The 20,542-nt window shown below is 36.4% G+C and overlaps 1 protein-coding gene and 1 long non-coding RNA gene across 6 annotated transcripts; one reads left to right on the top strand and one right to left on the bottom strand.

Moving 5' to 3' along the window:
* The first annotated feature begins 846 nt into the window (after window positions 1–846).
* On the top strand, window positions 847–10,203 carry LOC306995375. Of its 3 annotated transcripts, XR_013796836.1 has the most exons (5): window positions 847–1,029; window positions 4,290–4,399; window positions 5,617–5,636; window positions 6,141–6,268; window positions 10,068–10,203. It is a non-coding gene; the product is annotated as an uncharacterized lncRNA (long non-coding RNA). The 3 variants fall into 3 exon arrangements; XR_013796837.1 differs by lacking the exon at window positions 5,617–5,636 and having other exon boundaries at window positions 850–1,029; XR_013796838.1 differs by lacking the exons at window positions 847–1,029; window positions 5,617–5,636 and adding an exon at window positions 2,179–2,883.
* On the bottom strand, window positions 1,042–6,261 carry LOC306995357 (uncharacterized protein). Of its 3 annotated transcripts, none has more exons than XM_079606909.1 (9): window positions 6,150–6,261; window positions 6,001–6,030; window positions 5,579–5,629; window positions 4,516–4,706; window positions 4,229–4,388; window positions 2,057–2,166; window positions 1,754–1,786; window positions 1,464–1,478; window positions 1,042–1,335 (listed from the first exon to the last, which is right to left on the bottom strand). In XM_079606909.1, exons 1-9 carry the CDS (start codon window positions 6,226–6,228, stop codon window positions 1,291–1,293), a joined length of 714 nt encoding a protein of 237 aa, XP_079463035.1. In that variant the 5' UTR covers window positions 6,229–6,261; the 3' UTR covers window positions 1,042–1,290. The 3 variants fall into 3 exon arrangements, with proteins under 3 accessions (XP_079463035.1, XP_079463037.1, XP_079463036.1); XM_079606911.1 differs by having other exon boundaries at window positions 4,516–4,664; XM_079606910.1 differs by lacking the exon at window positions 6,001–6,030 and having other exon boundaries at window positions 6,150–6,255.
* Window positions 10,204–20,542: the final 10,339 nt, after the last annotated feature.

The following is a 20,542-nucleotide window of genomic DNA, read 5'->3' as shown; positions in this document are numbered from 1 at the left end:
ATGTATGAGAATATGTTCAGGCCTACTACACCGCCAGCTCAAGTAAACACAGCTGAAATGATACAACAATAACAGAAGCGCTGCCATCTAGCGGTGACACAGTGATACAACTCCCCAAAGTCAAACTCTTATCTAACCAGGGCAAAACTCTGGATCCCTCCTTTAGCAGACAGAACAACAAATCAAAAAGACTGCTTTGGACGAAATTTATATGAAGTTATCGTATATATAAATTTGTAAAACAAAATAATGTAAAAGCGAGCGTAACTTCACGTGAGGCTTCCGGTTATTTTAGCTGTATAAAAACGGTCCGTTGTGCTATTGCAAACTGTTCATATCATATCATTTAATTTATTAAACACAAGGTTGATATCGCAAATTATTTGTCCATTTACTGCATTTTGTTATTACCCAGCAAACACAAAAACGTTGCGAAAACGTTTTTTTCACGTCCTGAAAAAGTTGTCACAACGTTTTTATCCGACGTATTTAATACGACAGATGTCGGGTTTTTTAAACGTTATAAATACGTATTTTCACAACGTGGCTGAAACATTTTTTTAACGTTATAAATACGTATTTTCACAACGTGGTTGAAACATTTTTTAACGTTATAAATACGTATTTTCACGACGTGGTTGAAACATTTTTTAACGTTATAGATACGTATTTTCACAACATTGAAGAAATAGTTTTTTAATGTTGCTTCAAACATGCGTCATCCTGTAACGTTTTAAAAACGTCAATATCACGTCTTATGTGGTAGGCTACTTTTTTTCCTATTGGTTTTCACCACGTTCACCCGAAAACTTCACGGAAAGAACGTGTTCTCACTAAAACCTGAGATGTTTCCATCCTTGGATGTAGCAGCGTTTGTAGCAGCAGCCTATGTTTTGCAACTGCTGCCACGTCCGTCTTCCAAGATTCCAGTGTGAAGAGTGATCGATCAGTGGGCTACTCATCTTAAACACAATTCTTTCTGGGACCCGTTCAAAACATTGAGAAATCACTGGACACAAAACATAAAAGGTAAGCAAATTCTTTATAATTTATTGATTAATAACACAATATGGTTGATATGATATGATTAATGATTGTAATGAATTATTTTAATTAATGATTACATTTCTGTATATTACAACATTTTTAATAAATAACAATCTATATATAATATATTATTATAAGAAACAAAACAACAAGATAAATCATCAATAAAACACATGGAAATTTTAAAGAATTATATACAAGTTAGTAATAGATTTAATAAAAACAAAATGGCAAAGAAACACTTTAAACTCCAAGGTCTTCACTGTCAGAGTGGAAGAGGGGGGGAGACTGAAATTCAAATCATTGTAATAAAATCAATTGTTTGTGTTTAGAGAGGTCTATTTAAAAAATACAAATTTGTATCAGTTCATCACCTCAGTGAAACAATTAATTTGTGAAGTAACATGAAAGTGTACCTGTCCAATTTGGGTCTGTCAAAGAAGAATGAAAAAATAATGTCATAACTCATGAGTATTATCAATTATTGATTATTATCATTCCCTACACTGGTAGAGCCATACAAGCTATCAACACACTTGTTTGACTAATTACTTAAAAATTAATAAAAAAATAACAATTGTGAGATTGTTTGCTTTATTTTAGTAATCAGTGAAACAAGTAGGCTATATGGCTCATGCCCAATATGTTCCCCGATCCCTGGCCTAACAGTAGAATATAGAAAAAAATTAGATGAAGAATATATTACCTCGTCATCATCTTCAGCTGTGGGCTCATCAGTCTTAAAAAAAGAAACACATAAGACACAAGACACAACAAGTGTTTCTTTCTAATTGCTTTGTCATTGCTAACATGTAAATAGCCTCATCTTAAATAAATATACAATTTTGAAAACCCTCATATAAGGCAATTTAATCAGACAAATCTCTTTATCTCTGTCACACACGCAAGTGTATGCACTGTTTGCACACTGTATATTCTAGGTTTTAAAAAAATCAGGTTTTACTGTCCTTGTAATTATAGACATAGGCTATTGCATGTAGATAAGTACCCTGAGTTTTTTTGGTCCTCCGCGTTTGTTTGGGGCATGCTTTAAAAACTCTGCCACTTCTCCCTCTATCTCTGGCATCTTTGCAGCCTTAAAGGTTTGAAGGCATGCTCCTGAAAATAACATTAACAGACAAAACATGAAACCAAAGAAAAAATAGGAAAAATATTCAATCTGAATGGGGCTACTTTCTAAGTCAGAAATTGTCTCTGATTATGTAAATTCTGTCAAAGCAGGCCATTTTATAATCCTTGATATAAAATAACTACTTTATTATAGCTACAGTAATGCAAAAGTTGTGCATGTTTCATATTACTACAAGGGCTCGACATTAAGCCTTGTCATGCTTGTCCTTTGGACAAGTAAATCAGTCATTCACTTGTCGGAGTAAAAAGTAGCTTATCTGGGGAAAAAATATTTTTTATTAAATTATATGAAATATAAAAATTTTCATATTTGTGATATTCACCCCTATAGGGCATTTTCTTTTACCTTTATACAAATGATATACCCCCACACCATCTTGTGTGCTTCATCTTTCATTTTACATTAATTAATTGGAAAATTAATTAATAACAACGGCATTAAATTATGTTATGAGAATGTTTTTGTTTTGAAACTACAATTAAGAAATGTTGAGGACATTTTTTAATAAAATTATACTTAGTTTTAAACATGACACTAAACTGCCAGTAGGTGGCCTACACATTGGTTTTTCTGTAGGCCTATAATTGCAAATTGCACATGCGTCAACGTCGACCAGGCGGGAATCGATTCGCGGGTTCTTCCAGTGAGCTAGTGAAATCTTGAGGTTATGCGTGAAAATACTGGTAAGTTGTTGTTGTTGCTTTTTTATAACGTCATTCTTAATGCAGATATTAACTTATTTAATGGTAAGATTTGTAATGTGCTCGCTTCTGTTATCTTGTAGGCGCCACAGGCAGGTTAGAATTGGAGGTTGGTCGATTTAGCTTTGATAGCGGAATAACGTTACAGGGTCCAATACTGGCAACTACAACTGCGAGTAAAAAAATCGACATTGACTGATATTTAAAATATCAATTATCAGTAGTGTTATGTGCATGGCTGACCATGCACATAATTTATGGTTGAACAGCTTTGTGAAGGTGCAGCGCTTTGGGTCTGTGTGTTTGACGAGTGAGAGAGGAGGTTCATGTGCTTCATTCATTATACATATCATTATTTACAATAATTTAACGTGCAAAAAATAAATAAATAAAAATTCTCGGCTTTTGGTGATTCCATTGTTATTTTCTTGTTATTCACGTTTCACACGTTCACCTCAAACAGGGTTCCCGTGGATTCTTAAAGTCTTGTTAGATTCTTAAAATGTAAGGCCATAAAAAGTCTTGTCTTATTTTTACTCATGAAAGGTCTTACATTTTAGATGACACTTTGAATTAGACGTGTCTAAATGCTTTTCAAATTAAAACTATCTAATTAGTGTACGTATTATTTTATTATTATTATATCTTTGTGGATTTGCTTGTTCACGTGACAATCCGCATCATTTACGGCAGCATACGTCTGTTTCCTGCACGCGAAACAGGAGGAGAGAAGGAGAAGTTGGCAAATGTCAGTAAAATTGTAAGTTCATTCTTTATGTGCTTAGGGATGTGCGATCAATGTATTGTCTTTGATGATATTGCAATTGTTTTAATTTTAATTTTATTTTTTATTTTAGCTATGTACGCACTGCGAGCTGGCATTTGCCTGCGCGCGCACCTCCCCAAATGGAGGCTGCAAAAGCTAGGCTTCTGTACCCTCAGTACAGTTTCAGTTTAAAAAATGGTACTTGTCCTGGACAAGCGTTAATGTCAATGCTAAATATAATGTAGTAATTTCATTATAGCACTCGTCAGCCTGCAGCATCCAATATGATGTTCCTGTAAACAACACAGAGACAGAAGTTAAACGGCACAAACAAACTAGGGTCATCATAGCAGAACTCATATCTCCATTTGTGCTTTAAATAGTTTGCTTTTTTAGACTTTAAATAAACATTTATCACCTTAACACGGTCAGAATGAATTGATTCGGTCCGGTTACATACCGGTTAGGTCCTGGTTCCATATCGGTACCGGGTTTTGGTTTTTCGGTTAGTTTTAAAATTGGTTAAGATTTGAAAATTGTCTAGTGTGTCCTGGACCTTACTTTTTATAAGACTCATGATGTGAAGGTCCTGAAAAACTTTTTTTCCTTTTCTTCCCTTTAGGCTGAATTTGGACCATAGCATGTTTGTCCCAAATGCCCGCATCATCCTTCGTATCGACTGGCCAACTGTCCCAGAGCACAGTCGCACACTGAATGCAATCTAAAAAACATGTAAGTAACAGTTTTATCGATAATATATATATATATATATATATAATATATATATATAGTATCTATAATTTAATGTAAATATGTATACTTAGATTTTTATACAGAAAGGTAATCACCATGGATTTTCTAAATGGCCTTTCTTGATTAAGCTTTAAACAGAATGCAGACAGCTCTTCCTCTGTCTGCATCTGTTCCACAGATGTTGCCTGTTCTTCAGTGACATCTTGCTGCTGCTGCATAATTAATTCTCGCAGCTGACGCAGCTCTGTCATGATTGCATCAACCTTTCGATTTAGCGTTAGGTAGTCTGACCATAAAAATACAACACATGCATTAAAATTCTGCATACCAGATACTAGGGGTGGAACGGTACACCGAAGTCATTGTTCGGTTCATACATCATGGTTTGGTGTGAGTTCGGTACATGGAGGGAAAATCAAAACAAAAATGCAGAAGGCAATTATTTTTATTGTGCGTGTCTCAGGCTGTACCACCTATACAGTCTCTCCCGAGCTAGCTGCAACAGCCTGCCCTGAAGTGTGTAAAGTAAGATGTAAACAAAATAAGACAACCAGCTATAAAACTGAAAATACAGCATCTCGGCAAAAATGTCATTGCGGTGTGGGCGGTCATGCGCGCCCCATTTCGCGTGGCGGTGTGCAGTGCACGGCTTTTTTTTGTGACAGTGCGTGCGGCTCCGCATCCGAAGATGCACGACTTCAAGCCGAATCTGGCCGAGCATGTACATCTCACAGCACCGGCACCCAGTTCTTGCGTCTAAATTAGTTGCTTACATTAACTAAATGAGCCTACAATAGCAGACATAAGCCCTTTAAATAAAAATAAATGGCCATGTTTTATAAAAAGGTTCACAAAGCTAAATAAAAATGTTTAGAAATTATGTAAGATAATGTTAATTTAGTTGTAGGTTATGTTCTCATACAGTAGTATGAGAACATAACCTACAACTAAACAGTAGTAACAGTAGTTCCGCATTACATTAATTAATTTGCACGTGAGTTTTATTTATTTTTATACCGTGTATTCTCAGTGTAAATTCATGCACCGAACCGTGACGCCCGTACCGATTCGGTTCAATACGAATACATGTACCGTTCCACCCCTTCCAGATACCATATAACATGTAAACACAACTCAGTGTAGCATAAAAGTAATTACTTTGCTCTTCATCTGTCCTCTGACATCTTTTTTGACAGGCCACTGCTGATGCTATGAGGTAAAAACCAACAACACACATTTAACAAAGGAAAGTTAAGATTTAGTTTATTGACAGAGCATAAAATGCTTACATTTTGTGGCTATATCTTTGAAATTATACCTTTAAAAAAAAAATTCAATTAAAAAAAAAAAATTTATTTGGAGTGAGGTGCATAGCTTATATATTCATTGCCATTTTGCATAGTACTAGAGACCAAGCACTGAAGGTCCTATTGTACCTGTTTCTGCTTAAGTGTTGGTAATAGAGCTTAACTTATATTGATCCCAAAACATTCCTTCTAAATGTTTTTTAAGTAATAAAAAAAATTATTAATGTGTGTGTATGTGTATATATATATATGCAGAATATTTTTAACACTTACTTGATGGGCAAGGTGTTGTAGCATTCCTGTCTGTTAATTTTAAATGGTAATAAACATTTTGTATTAGCTCCTTATTTATTTTTGATCTGATATTATTGGTTAGTTTGATGTAAACAACTTTAAACAAATTGTTCTTGCAGGTTACTTACTGTCTTGTGGCAATGGCTCATCATGCTGCCTGTTATTTATGAAAACAGGAGCTTGAGGTCTCTTGAGGTTTCCAGCCATACATGTGGACCTAGGATGCTTTGCTGGTGTGGCCAATTCTGTGAGTGAAAACCACATATATTGAAACGGTTATATCATGCCAAATTTTGCTAAATGCCTGATTATAATTAGTTGACAGACAGTTGGACATTCATTTTGTGATGATGTCACGAAACCTGCCTCCTCGTGGACGATCTGAAACGCTAACATTAATGCATTAGACTGATATTAAAAGAAATAAATGATATTATCAAACTCAGTAAACACCAAACAAGTTAAGCATAGCCTACTATGTACAGTAAAGCAGACGAGCCCAGAATATGACATAAGAAAGCAAATTTGTGTTCAGTGCAAATAAACCTGCTGCCTGTTTTATTAATAATAATGAATTGTGTTTTTTATTTTTTAAGGCTGCTTTAAAATTAGCAAAATTGGGGTTTGAGTTACTCCATTTAGTTTGATGATTATAAAATTATCCTAATAACAAAATCAAATCGATAACATATATTTTTCCCACTAAAATGAGGGAAACATATTAACCCAAACAAATTTTTAACATTTTATTAACCTTATATTAATCCTTATATTAATCTTTGCAAATCGCTAGCACGCTTCATGATGAATGCGGCTAACTTAATGTTTACACTCAGGGTAACGTTACATTACGGCATGTTTTTACGACGTTCTCAATATAATTACTAATTCCACGTTTATACTGAACAATGCGTTATAGTTATTATGTTATCCTCAGAGACTCCCGTTGCCATTCTTCAAAATATAGCCTTAACTGTTGTCAAGGCAACACTCCACGTGTGTTGTGTAAAAAACGCACCACAGAACAGAGGGGCGGGGTGAGCAAAGATTATTATCATTTAAAGACAAATGCACTAAAACGGCGTGCTGAAAACAGAGCTGTTTTTGACCAGGTAAAATTAGTGTTTTCTTACAATACTAATGAGAATTTTTAATTAAAGTATATTACAAACTTTTAATTCAGACCCTAAATAATCATATTAGCTTGTACAAAAATGGCATTATATGTAGAGTTGTTCCGATTCCGATACCAGTATCGGAAATGCCTCCGATACTGCCGAAAATGCTGGCATCGGTATCGGCGAGTACTGGAGTCCAGGCACCGATCCGATACCACGTAATTTACTAGAAATAGGAATCTATTTACTGGTTAGCTCCGTTAGCTCTGACGCAGTTCTTCTTCGGCGCTCTTAAAACAGTTGCGCTGTGCTGCCATCGGCAGCTGCTGTTAGAGGGGCGAAGAAGAATTGATCACCTGACGCCTCCGTAAAACAAGCTAACATTAGTGCATCATGTCGGCGGTTTGGCAGTACTTTACAGTGGATGTTCCCACCAGTAAGACGGCAACATGCAACGTATGCAAAGAAGCAATTTCGAGGGGTGGCACGAGTGTTGCAAATTTCAACACTAGCAACTTAATCAAACATTTGAAGACGCGTCACGCTAAAGAGCACGACGAATTTACCAAAGCTAAGGGGAAAAAGAAGGACGAACTGCAGCAGCAAACTCTGGAAACTGCCTTCCAGCGACGAGATAAATTCCCCAAAGACAGCCAAAAAGCAACACGGATAACCGACAAAATTTTGGAGTTTATTGTCCTGGATGACCAACCCCTGTCTGTCGTCGAAAATGTAGGATTTCGCCGCTTAATGGAGCATTTGGAGCCAAGGTACTGTTTGCCAGGTCGAAAATATATATCAGAAACTGCGCTACCCACATTATACGAGACTGTTAGGGAACACGTTTCGTGTATGCTGAAAGACGTGCATGCAATTAGCTTTACCACGGACATTTGGAGCTCCGACGTGTGCCCCATGTCTTTGTTAAGTTTAACGTCACACTGGGTGGACAGTAGTGATGGGCAATCCGGCTCTTTTTCGTGAGCCGGCTCATTTGACTCAGCTCACTGAAATGAGCCGGCTCTTTTGACTCACAAACGGCTCTTTAAAAAATAAACGTTTTAACTCCCTGAAAGTCCACCGCACAACAGTGCAACGTGAATATTCACATTTTTTATTGTCCATAACAACCCGAAAAATTGCCTGCTTGCCTTGCACATCTAATTAATGTGCAAAGTTTTCCGACAATTTTTCTTAGGCCTAGGCCTACCTTCTTTTTTTATGTGGATGTTTTTGAGCTTGTAGAAGTTATCTCTTACGTTCTTCTGAACATCTTGCGCTGCCATTGCCCGATGTCATTTCTGAGTCATATCCATAATCTGCCTCTCTTTTAAATGTTCCACAAGTGGTAAGCTACAATGACTGGTTGTTTTAAAATATAACTAATATCGAAACAAAATAACCCAGTCAGTCTCATCTACGAGACGTTTAGGCCTCCTGACAGCTCGGCTCATAGCTTGCAAGTTTGCTTAGTGGCAAACTTTCTTCATTTGATTGGTTTAACCGCCACCCGCCCAAATTGAATTAAAATATTATTTTTTGTCACGCCATCCGCCCGATCAGCGGTTTATCCGCATATAGTGTGTGTGTGTGTGTGTGTGCGTGCGTGCTCGGCCCTCCCTCATGCAGTATAATTGGTTGACATCGCGTGTTTGATTGACAGGAACAGAGTGTGAGGCTGATCAGACAGTCGAAACGAATGTGTGTGCGCCTTTAGGCCGATAGCCTAATTATTTTGTTGTGTTTCTTTGAATTAGTCAATTATTTTAAATAAAATTAAAATAATTCATTATTTCTTTATTACATAATGATTTAATTTCTATAGGCTATATATTTTTAAATAGAGTCGGCTCTTCAGATATGCGAGCCAGCTCCCGTCGTTCACCTAAAAGAGCCGGCTCTTAGATCCGGCTCATTCGCGAACGACCCATCACTAGTGGACAGAGAGTCAACATTTACCCCTCGAAGTGCGGTGCTGCACGCAAACGAGTTCCGAGGGTCACATACTGGCACATTAATTGCCGAAGCAATTGAGGGGATGCTAGTAAAGTGGAAAATCCCCAAGTCCAACGTTCATATTGTTTTGCGCGACAACGCTAGCAACATGAAGAAAGCCATGGACGAGATGAATGTACCAAGTTTGGGATGCTTCGCCCACACTCTCCAGCTGGTAGTGCATGAAGGGCTACTGTCACAGAGGAGTGTAGGAGTAGTGTAGGAGTGTACTGCAGGCGTAGTATGATTTTTTATTTTTTTTTACACACTGGTATCGGTACTCGGTATCGGCCGATACCCACAGAACGAGTATCGGAATCGGGAGGGAAAAAATGGTATCGGAACATCTCTAATTATATGTTATTAATTATATTATATTCTAATTATATGACCCCTTTAATTAAATCAAGTTTATCTAAAAACAAATGTTTGGAGACTTTACTTCCTACTGCTTTACACCAAGTGCCCTGATTGCTGAATAGAGATACAATTTTGGCAGAAATAGAATTGATTACATTATAATAACAGAAATATGACACTTACATTTCAGACATAGTTCAGTAATACCCCAAAACTCACCATCAGAATTCAACAACTGACCAACTAATAGTAGGCTATATCAGACTCAAACCAATGCCTAAAAAAAATAAAGTTCCAAATAAAAAACGAGTGAGGAGAGAATTTATGTTTAAAAACCAAAACCAAGTCAAAAAGACTTGCTTGTGAAAATCAGTCTAATGCATTAATGTTAGCGTTTCAGATCGTCCCTGAGGAGGCGGGTTTCGTGACATCATCAAGTACAATAGAAGTGCCGTTTTCACATCAGAGCTGTGAGTGTACATTTTAGCATACAAGTACAAATATTTATTGTACAAGTTCTCAAATTCACATCTACGTGCTCTCGAGTTTTACTACTCTTTTACTTTCATACAGACTGCTCCCACAACAGCAGCCGACAGAACAAAATGGAGTTCCCTTGCAGTCGCCTCAAGCACCAGACGGCGTAAAGAGGATTGATTGATTGATATGTAGATACAATAACAGTGTATTTAAATTATTTACCATCCTCCGTATCACTTTCGAAACGACTTGGTCGCCTGTGTGTTCTTTTCTTAATTTGGGAGTCTCCATCCGTTTCAACATTGGAAAGCTCCTCAGCACGCTTCAAGTAAACCAGAGCTTTCTGATAGTTTGCTAAAAAACAAAATTATGATTAAATTATTAAATATATGGAAGCCAATATTGTTGGTGTACTTGCTCTAATGATGTTGCCACTTTATTTTTACAACACTAACAATCTTAATTAAACATTAAAAATGTATAAATACGGTATGTATAAAACACAGATACAAAGTTAGGTCTAAAATTTTTGCTTGTCGCAGGGCTATATATTTGTTACAGGTTACCGTTGTTCAGCTGCAACACCGGTTAAATCAGTTGCCCACCATGGTACCACCCCACATCTCCATAAACATGAAGCTAAGTACTGTATATTTAAAGTATATTTATACTTTAGCATTAAAGTATCCAAAAAATATCTATTTAGCTAGGTAGCTAACAGACCCATAGTATGCAGTCAGAATTTGAAATCAAAACATTTTCTCTTACATGTAAAGGATTTTTCCAGAATTCTGATTTTCATCATCCATCAAAACATCTGAATCTTCAGAAATGTGTTCTGTTTCTAAGTTCAGTGTTTCATTTTCATCATTGTCCATGTTTATGTCATGCATCTCTTGGTTTTCTATTATTTCCAGCGTATTTGTGTCAGCAGTTTCACATTTGGCTGTTATTAGAAGTTCTGAATTCTCTGTTTGTTCCCTTTTTCTTTGTAGTTTGCTTAGTCTTTTCAAAGTGACCCACTCCCTGTCATACTCTCTCTTCCTACTCTTCCTGTCCATGGCTTAAATTAAAGAGAAGGAAAGGGTAGCAATTAAATTAACTTAAAGGGTTATTTCATTCGCACATGAAATTGTCATGGACTAAATGTATTTCACTTTTGGATGCTTTACTACTGCTAATTTTCTTGAAGAAGTCACACTGATTTGGCGTGTAAATAGAGTATTCTAGGTTTGAGGGGTGACTACTTTAAGTAGATTAAATTGGGTTTGACTGGAGTTATTGTGTTTTATTAAGTGTAAAATTTACTTACTATCAGAGAACAACAGATGAGCTGATGATTGAAGTACTCCAAACAACAAAGCTGACAGGAAAAATTGAGACTCTACTTTAGGAAACAATCTTGGAAACATTCAGATTCCAGGCAAACAAGCTAATTTGTATAAGTGGAAAATAATTCAATAAGATTATAACTACATAAATAATAAAATCAACATTACTAAGAGCACCTTTAAGTGAAATGCAGAATATTAAATAATAAAATCAACATTACTAAGAACACCTTTAAGTGAAATGCAGAATAGTACTTACCTTTAAAAGATTAAAATTACAAATGCAGGATGACTTGCCAACAAACAGATGGTAAATGAAGCTGAAAAAAGAGAAGAGAATAATTATTTTCATGACCAATATAGAGAAATGCATTTGATGAGACTTTTCAACCCTAACAAATAAGAAGCCAAGTTATTTTAAGTAAGCAATAAGTTAGGCATGCAGTATTGTGAAATACCAGTCAGTGACAGTAACTTAAACGACATTTCATGATGAATAGCCAGTTAACCTACTCTAAATGTTTTAATTTCATTATTTATTTCATCATGAATTATCATTATTATTAAAATAACACGTGTTGTTATGTGTAGTACGGGTGGTGGATTTCATTAGAGTTCTCATCGGTATCCTTATTAGTGTTTTCTTTCTCCTTCTAACGTCACTCTGGATGAGAGAGAGGGAGAGGAGGGTTGGGGTTTGTTTAGTGTGAGGCGATTGCGGCCAAGCGAGACAACGTTGCTTACGCGATACTTTTATTACAAAGTGAAGATTATTATTATTATTATTAAGAATAATAATAATAATACATTTCTTTATAGGTAATGTTGGCAAAGGTGACTGAAACAAAAGAGCGTCTCTTAGTCTGAGCGCATTTGCTGGGCCAAATTACGTCACACATATGTAACGGTATTTAACGGTATTTATTTACAGTCTATGGTAACTTAGACCTAACAGTTACTGGCGAGACGGAAAGTCATTGTTTGTGTGTGGAAAAGGCAGTCTTTTCCAACAACTGAGACTTTTTCACCATTTAGGCCTAATTAGTTTTATATGAGATTATTTTATTCATTTCGTTATAATTGCCAAGGAAAACAAACTTTTCATACTACATGTCCTCCTAGTAATATAAATTATTTACTTTGGTCATATTTTGAAATGTCATATTTATAGTTTGATGTTAGTTGTTCTAAATGTAAATAAAATAAACTTATAAGTAAGTAAGTATACTAGGAAGGCTACTTACCTTTAATCGCAGTCCTCTGTGGCGATCCCGGAGACGTCCGCTATGCGCGTTCTGGGCACTGACCACAGCTTATATGCCCTCTGCCAGGTTCGTTCGCGGGCTTTGCACGTGAGTGATAATTTAAAAACTATAAAACTTTATGAAGTTTATATATTTTCTTATTTTTTGAAAAATGTAATGTATACATTTAATATACCTTGCGTTATTCTGCCCTGACATAAAATGACTAAATAAATAAATAAAGTAACGGGTGTTTCGAATAGAGCTGCTGATGGAGTGACAGTAAATGTGACGTTTCTCTATTCTGGCTGCCTTAATCCATTTCTCTATTTTTATTTTATATTGAAAAATCGTGGGAATTCAGTAGTGGATTTCTTTCACTATTAGATAAAATGGTAAATTAATTTGCTCTGGCCTCCCATGCCAGTAAGTTTAGGCTACCCCGCTATTATTCCAATCAAGGAAATGAAAATGAATGAATAAATAAGTAAATACAATATCTGACTGTATGTTGTTAAAGTCACACTCAGGATTTTTTTATTTTTTTTACCACATATAGGATCCATAATGCCCCACTAGACCATAAAACCGATAACTTCATGAAAATCACAGAAATTGTTACAACGAACACACTACAAGCACAATGTTAAATACCACTGTGTGTGTGTGTTCATTCCACATTGCATTAGTGCTCTACCAGGCCTTTATTCAATTCTCTGTTGTGTGATCAAACAACCTCTGGTCCGGTGTTCTTTGTGGTTTTCCTTGTGTGAATTACGATGTCTCGTATACTTTTTTTTGTTGTTTTTTTGTTTTTTGCTTAGGCTACTCTCGAGACTCTTGTAGTTACAAAAAAAATATTGTAGCATCAAGCAATATCTAATGAGTCATATATCACAGTTACATTTTCCAAGTATTGAGTATGGATTGGGAGAAAATTCGGATTTATCATCTGTCCACAGAGCCGTCGCATAGGCTGTGCGAACTGTGCAACCGCACAGGGCCTCGCGCCACTAGGGGGCCTCGCAATCTTGCGTTTTTTATTATTACTATTATTATTTTTCATTTTGTCTTTTGTGGTGGAACACGCAATGTAATGCTATATAGAAATATATAGTTTGCATCTTAATTTAATCTTTGTTTTATCTTTGTTTTATTATTTTATTAGTTCATTAACTAATTGTTAACTCAACTAATTTAACGTAAAGAGCTGGATACTAATTAAATAAATGTCAACTAGCCTAAATGCATTGATTAGAATTTCCATAGAATAAAGATTTTTATAGTCGACTAGTAGTCATTCATTTAAGCAATTAGTCAACTAATCTCACGTTTATATTAATTTCTGCTTAAATACTGAGTGCATGGAGGAATAGCCTATTCCGCGCTCAAGCGCATGCATAAATCTTGCCCCAAAGCAGGCTAATGATAATATGTCTGAAAAAATAACGAGGCATTTTTATTGTTTATTAATAAAAAATATATATTTTTAAATCAGTGTCGGCTGCAAACATATCTATATACATCTCCGCTGTAAAGTGGATATGCCTTTAGAGAGAAATGCACCTTATGGATTACAGCCTAATCAGCCGGTATTTGCTTTCGATTCGAATTTTTTCGTTTATAAGCGGACATTTCAAGCTTTATATAGAAATATTCATCATGTTTTTGAGGCTACACTGTGTTTCAGTTCATTTTTGAGACGCGCTCCAGTTTGCGCATTTTTGAGACGCGCTCCGCCCTGTTTGTTTTATTTTATTTTACAAAAGCACAACGTTTTCTTGTTGTTGAGAGTTTACACAAATAAAAGTACTTATTTGCATTGTTGTACTTATTTGACTGATGCATTATTCTTTTCTGTATGACCAAAAGATTGAGTAGCCTATTTAAAGTTGTTTCCACTGTTGATAGGAAAATGAAAGTGTTCGCGCCGACGCCTGCCGCAGTGCGCGCTCCACGTCTCCGCACAATCACTTGGATATGCACCTATACTAGCGAACATTAAGGCCTATCTAGGTTAAAGTTAGAGCGAGCTGCCATGCCAGACGGATAATTCCTTTTCATGTTTAACAAATAAAATCATGCATTTTCTACCTACAGCGAGTAAGCGCTGCACCAGTTTGAAAAAGGTAAAAGCATAACGAGCGTAGCGAGAGAGGGGCCCAACTGAGGGGGATGGAGAGATGTTGCTGCGTCTTTATATTAACATTTCTGATTGTTTAAATTATCAGCCCTCGGTAGCCCCCTTAAAATGCGGGGCCCCAGGCAATAGCCCGTCTTGCCTGCCCTATTGCGGCGCCTCAGACTATGTTCATGATTATGTAGTATTATTCTACTTGATAAAAACGTATTGCAGCGAGTCGAGCGAGATTATGCGTGCAATAGAACTAGAACAGTTATGCGTGACTGTTCCACATCAAAGAGCAGGGCCTCGCATTTCAAGTTCGCACAGGGCCTCGCACCCCACCTGCGACGGCACTGTCTGTCCACTTGTAACGGTGGCTGCCTCAAGGCAAAACCTCTTATATACTGTCTATGGGCCAAACTTGTCAAGTAAAAAAATATAGATTGAAATTCAGTTTCCCAGAAAATAACTCAAACCACTGTTAGGCTACACAAAATAAATTCCTTTCAATACCCACAATATAGAATCAGGCTCAAATGACACATTCAGAGATTAAAGGGTTTCAGGGCAATATATATATATTTTAAGAAAACATTTTGCAAAAAAAAAAACAGTAACACAAAGGTCACTTTTCAGACAGTTTTTTTTTTTTTGCCTTACATGACAAATTACAAAATAATGAAATATGAACAAACAGTTAGGATGCTGTTCAAGTTCAGTTCAGTATAGGCTACACCCAACAACAACAAAAGTATTAGAGTCCTTGATTCCCAAATGTCTTCGTTTTTTCTTCTCAAACTCAAAAGTTTAGTTCGTGTTCGATTTCAACCAAAAGAAAGAAATGTAAAAAAAAAAATACTCAAACAAGCGCTTGGTGTGTGCTTGTGTAATGAACGCAGGGGCGCCGCTAAGGGGGGAAAAGTTAGGACGATTCTAAGGGCCCAGGCACTTTTGGGGCCCCCAGAGATTGATTTTATTAATGGAATGGGTGTGGTGGGGGGCCCAACCTCATATTCTTTCATAGGGCCTAAAATTTCTAGCGGCGCCCCTGAATGAACGTGTATTAGTGTGTCGGTGGGTGTTAACTGCGTGAATCAGTCTGTAGCGGCCTCAAATCGAGGGCCGGGGAAGGATTTGGGAGACGTGTCGTGGCTTCATTACGTCATAACTGTTTCAAAAACACTTCGATATTTCAACGATTCACCACTGGGGTGATGATCTCTGTCAACCATGCTGTCAACCCATGAATCATGAGGAGTCACTGAGAACCAATGAACAAGTGTCTGTGGGTTTTACCTGATCTCTGATCAGTTGTATACATTTGTAGACGTTTTAATTAGACATTAGTATAATTAAAATGAATGGTAATTAGAGTAGGCCTATTGGCCTGTTTAGCTGAGAACAAACAAAACAAATCCTGACAATTGATAAAATAACATAGGCCATATACACACTTGATAATCTTATTAGATGATTATATAATTCCAATTGAAGTTTTTACTTTCAATAAAAAAAATGCGATTTATTTTTTTAAAAGGTGTTTTGGTTTTCATGTTATGCATGTTTGGCCCGAGTTTTTGTTGCATTACACTGTTCTGACCGCTAGAGATCATCATGAAGACGGTGTCAGAGTGTTTCGAAGCCTCGACACAATACGGCACATTTGCTTTTCACGAAAGCCTCGATCTACCCACCCCTAGCGATTAATAGTGTAACCCAGGTCACTTAGGAGATTCTGTTGACGTAAGGAGCATGAAAAAAAAAGAGACTAACACTTGTGAATATATATAACAGTTATTTTATTAATATCTGTGGGGAAAGGAAAAAAAAAGAAAAGAGGAAGAAAGTTTAAGATTCTAAGAGAAGATAAGAAAATGCATAAACTAAATCATAAAACTTATTTAGAAAAGTTATCCAATTTAACGAGATGGAGATTGGTTCAGATTGGTCCCAAACATTCCATCTTGAACATAATCAGAAAGAATTATCACCCAAACACTGCTCATTTCAGATGATATTGAAAACACCTGATCGCTTTTCGAGCTATGTTAGAAATGTGATCAGAATCATCATATAATAAGGGTAAATTGCCATACTTTTGGTACACTGGAGGGAGTATGAAGTTAAATTAGCCTACCTTTTGCAATATTGTGCATTTATATTTTTTGTGTATTTCACATGATTTTATATAATTATATTGATTGGTTTGTTAAATACACACAATATTCCTTTTATTGCTGTATTATATCTAATACAGTATCTCTTCAGTTTAAACTATAAATGCATGCTGTCCACTAAAGTGCACATTTGAAAATTAAAAGTTAAAAAAAAACAATGAATGAGGTTATAATTCATGCATGAAAGGGTAAACAAACAAACGTGTCAAAAGATTTGGTTGTATTTTGGTACTGTAATGACGTTTTTACAACGTCATATTCAAACGTGCAGATAACGTTATTTTAACACCTAAATAAAACGTCTCGCCAAAGTTGCATTTTGGTCTGGTTTTGTTTTCGTAGTAGACAAACGTGATATTTACGTTTTTTTGACCACCTAAAGAAAACATACCTGGTTGGTATTTTCACAACGTTTCTAAAACGTTTTATTTTGGTTACATTTTTTTTTTTTTTTAGATGTGGTTTCTTAAACGTTTTTAAAACGTTGCACTGCAACATTACCTAATTGCAACCAAAAAACAACGTTGTGAAACGTTGTAAAAACGTTTTGTGTTTGCTGGGTATTTACCGTAGCGGCTATAATGAATCGGAAGTGATGCACAATCACAGAAAATAGCTGCGTTGCACGTCAGACGAAGCCTGTTGACTTCAGTTGTCTTTTATTGATTTCTGTCGCCATCTAGTGGAGATACACGGCAAGTGCTTCAAATCACAAGAGAACCACCGAGGCTATATTGGGTTCTTTAGTGACACAGATAGTAGCCTACACAACACGTACGTTAGAGTATGGATAGGCTACTGTATTTTATAATTATTATTACTTTTAGCCAAATAAAAGCAATTGTGTTACTTGAGCAAAAGTAACACAAACACCTCTGCTATGATTTTTCATTTTCATCTCTGTTTACTCCAGGTTCTGTAAAGATGTGAAACTAAAACAAATAAATAAAAGTAAAAATGTTACGGCTCATATTCATTATCACAGCAGTCTGTTTACATTATATGTTTCCTATTTACAACAAATTAAAAATAGTGTCTGAAGGGCTCTTTGCAGTGTCAATCACCTCACATTGAACTTTTTCTTGTCAACACGGATCTGCTTTTTAATTATTTATCATGATGTATTATTACCTTCTCCGAATGTCAAGAAAAAACATTCAGTAGGCTATGCACTGTGCAGTGAGAAAATGGGTATAGGCTACTGATGATGGGTATAAAGAGAATAGGCTACTAAAAGAGAGTTGCTGCCTTACATTTTTAAGGTATCAGGACAGCAACATAGTGTCCGCCCAGATCCGGCTCACATACGCGTTGAATCCACATACCAGTCAGAGTCACAAGACTTAAAAAAAAAGCTGCATCTTGTATAACAGCTGAAAATTGCTTAACTTATTTTGATGAGTTAAAGCAATGGAAAAAACACAAGTTGCCATAACGTATTGATGATATCACTTTTTTTTATGTTAGGCTGCTACGTTATTGAATATAATTCCTTGGTAATCTCTGACCCAGTGAGTGTCTTGTTCGCATCATTAGGAGGTCAGATGAAAACACATTTACTCACTCATGCTCTAAAAATCACACTTCACATCAGACCAGACTTGCTGTCAGTATTGTGGAATTGGTTGTGGTTTGCTATTGGTTGATCTCATGTGTGACAGGTTGCCCCGCCGTCATGCCAGAGAAGAGAGATCTGAAAGATGGACGGGGATTTATTTTGATTAAAGATTGTGAGGGCACATTAATTAATATAAAAAAATAATGTTGTGCACGGATAAATCGTTTATAAAAACTGCAATATTCCGTAAAAAAAAGAAAATAATTGTCAATTTTGATTTCATGGTGACTTAATGACTCATTTAGGCATTACACTGTAAATCCTTGACTAAAAGTGTGAATTTTACCAAAGAAAGAATAAATGCAGTTCTTATATTTGAATAAATAGAACTAGCCTATAATTTTTCAATTGCTTGCAAATTCACCCTCGGGGCTGATGACACATAAATGTAGCTCATAAGTAATATTAATCAAACACTACAGAATCAAGCCACCTGTCTGTCAGATGAATATGCATGACCTGTTTACATAATGTGTATTAATCTCTCACTGTCACGCGCGCTCCAAATCAGACAATTCCTCAAATCCCATTCATACTAAATTCACTAAACTCTTCAAAATAACACTCCTTGTGAAATTTAATCTGTAGGCTACTAGACAGGGACATTTCGCTGCTCTGCAAAAGTAATTTAGATCTTATATTGGAAAATGCAATTATAGGGTGAGTAGGGCCGCATATTGCTAATGACCTTTTATGAATGACGTAGCCTATAGATTGAGACATTTCAATTTCAATCCTAAATGGCTAAGTCGAAATTTAATGCAAGCCTCTTTCAGTAGCCTACGCCATTGTGCGAAATATCAGCTTTGAGAGTTTGGATATTGCATTTATCCAAAGGTGAAAAAGGCTTTTCCCCTTTGAAACGCAACCTGCTGTGAGGCAATAGGGGATGAATGCGACATCGACATCTCAGTTTTGTTTACATGAGATATATTGCCTCGGTGTGCGCCACAAGCTGTTGCCTGGAGACAGCCGTTTTCTCTTCCGTCATCTTGTCGTCTAATCCGTTCGGCGGGACGCGGGTTTACAGGGGTCCGTTTCAGGACATCAAACACCTCCTACTTGTTCTCCCCACACGAAAGGCTGAGGATGATTTGGCTTTGTGAAGGAATAACTAAACTTTGAACATGTAAAGCAGTGAGAGGAAAGCCTGGAATTTGTGCGTCAAGTAGGCCTACGATACTACGGCATTTCAGGGACATTACTTGGTAGTTGCTGCCATCCAGTGGTCAAGTAGTAAACTGCATGTCCTGCTGCTTCTGATACACTTACATATAGGCCTGGTTTTGGGTTTTACAGACAGGATATTTAAGTAAGAGTAACTAAGTATTAAGTAACTTAAGTATTTAAGAGTAACGCAATATTAAATGCATTAAAAAAGTATCTTTCCCCAACACTATTCATTTATGTATGACTGACAAATACACTATGCAATTAGTTTGTGTTAAAACTATCTAAATAGATGGAAATTCAATACAATTCTAATATATTATCGTATGTCGTTCAATTACACGACAATGGTGTTTTGGGGGACCTGAAAATGCAAACGGGTTTCAAAGTTTGCAGTTTTTGAAAATGATACTGTTATTGTCTCCATATAAACAAAGTGACATCGCCATCTAGTGCCCTGGCATGAATAATACCAGAGCCCGTCTACGGAGAGCCTGGCCACTCCCTATTAAGTCCTATTGTACCGCATTTTGGTTGTAGTTCCACCAGAGTTCCACTGGGGGCGATCGCCCATGAGTGCAAAATTAAGTCTATGGAGCTAGACAGCTAAATTTGTGTCTTTCACCCGATTGCCGTTGAGAAATCTCAGATTTGATTGTAGGTTTTGCAAGTTCAACATGGGTTATAGGTCAAAAGTTGAATGAACGAGTACTTATGTCCTTTCGATTTCTTACAGGTTGAGTTGTTGTTGCCCATAACACGCTAGCGTTCTGCTAATAAATGCTGATTGGTCAGTGAAGGACTGATTATGACCAGAGATACCGCTTGATGGCATCGTGGCATCCGAAGCGGGAACAGAATGTCTTCTAGCAGAAACTCTTCTAGCACGTGTGTTTACCTGTG

Source organism: Phoxinus phoxinus (assembly GCF_949152265.1).
Source record: "Phoxinus phoxinus genome assembly, chromosome: 1".
Taxonomy (NCBI): Eukaryota; Metazoa; Chordata; class Actinopteri; order Cypriniformes; family Leuciscidae; genus Phoxinus; species Phoxinus phoxinus.
The sequence above is the reverse complement of the archived record's forward strand: the minus strand, read 5'-3'. Positions and strand labels throughout refer to the sequence as shown.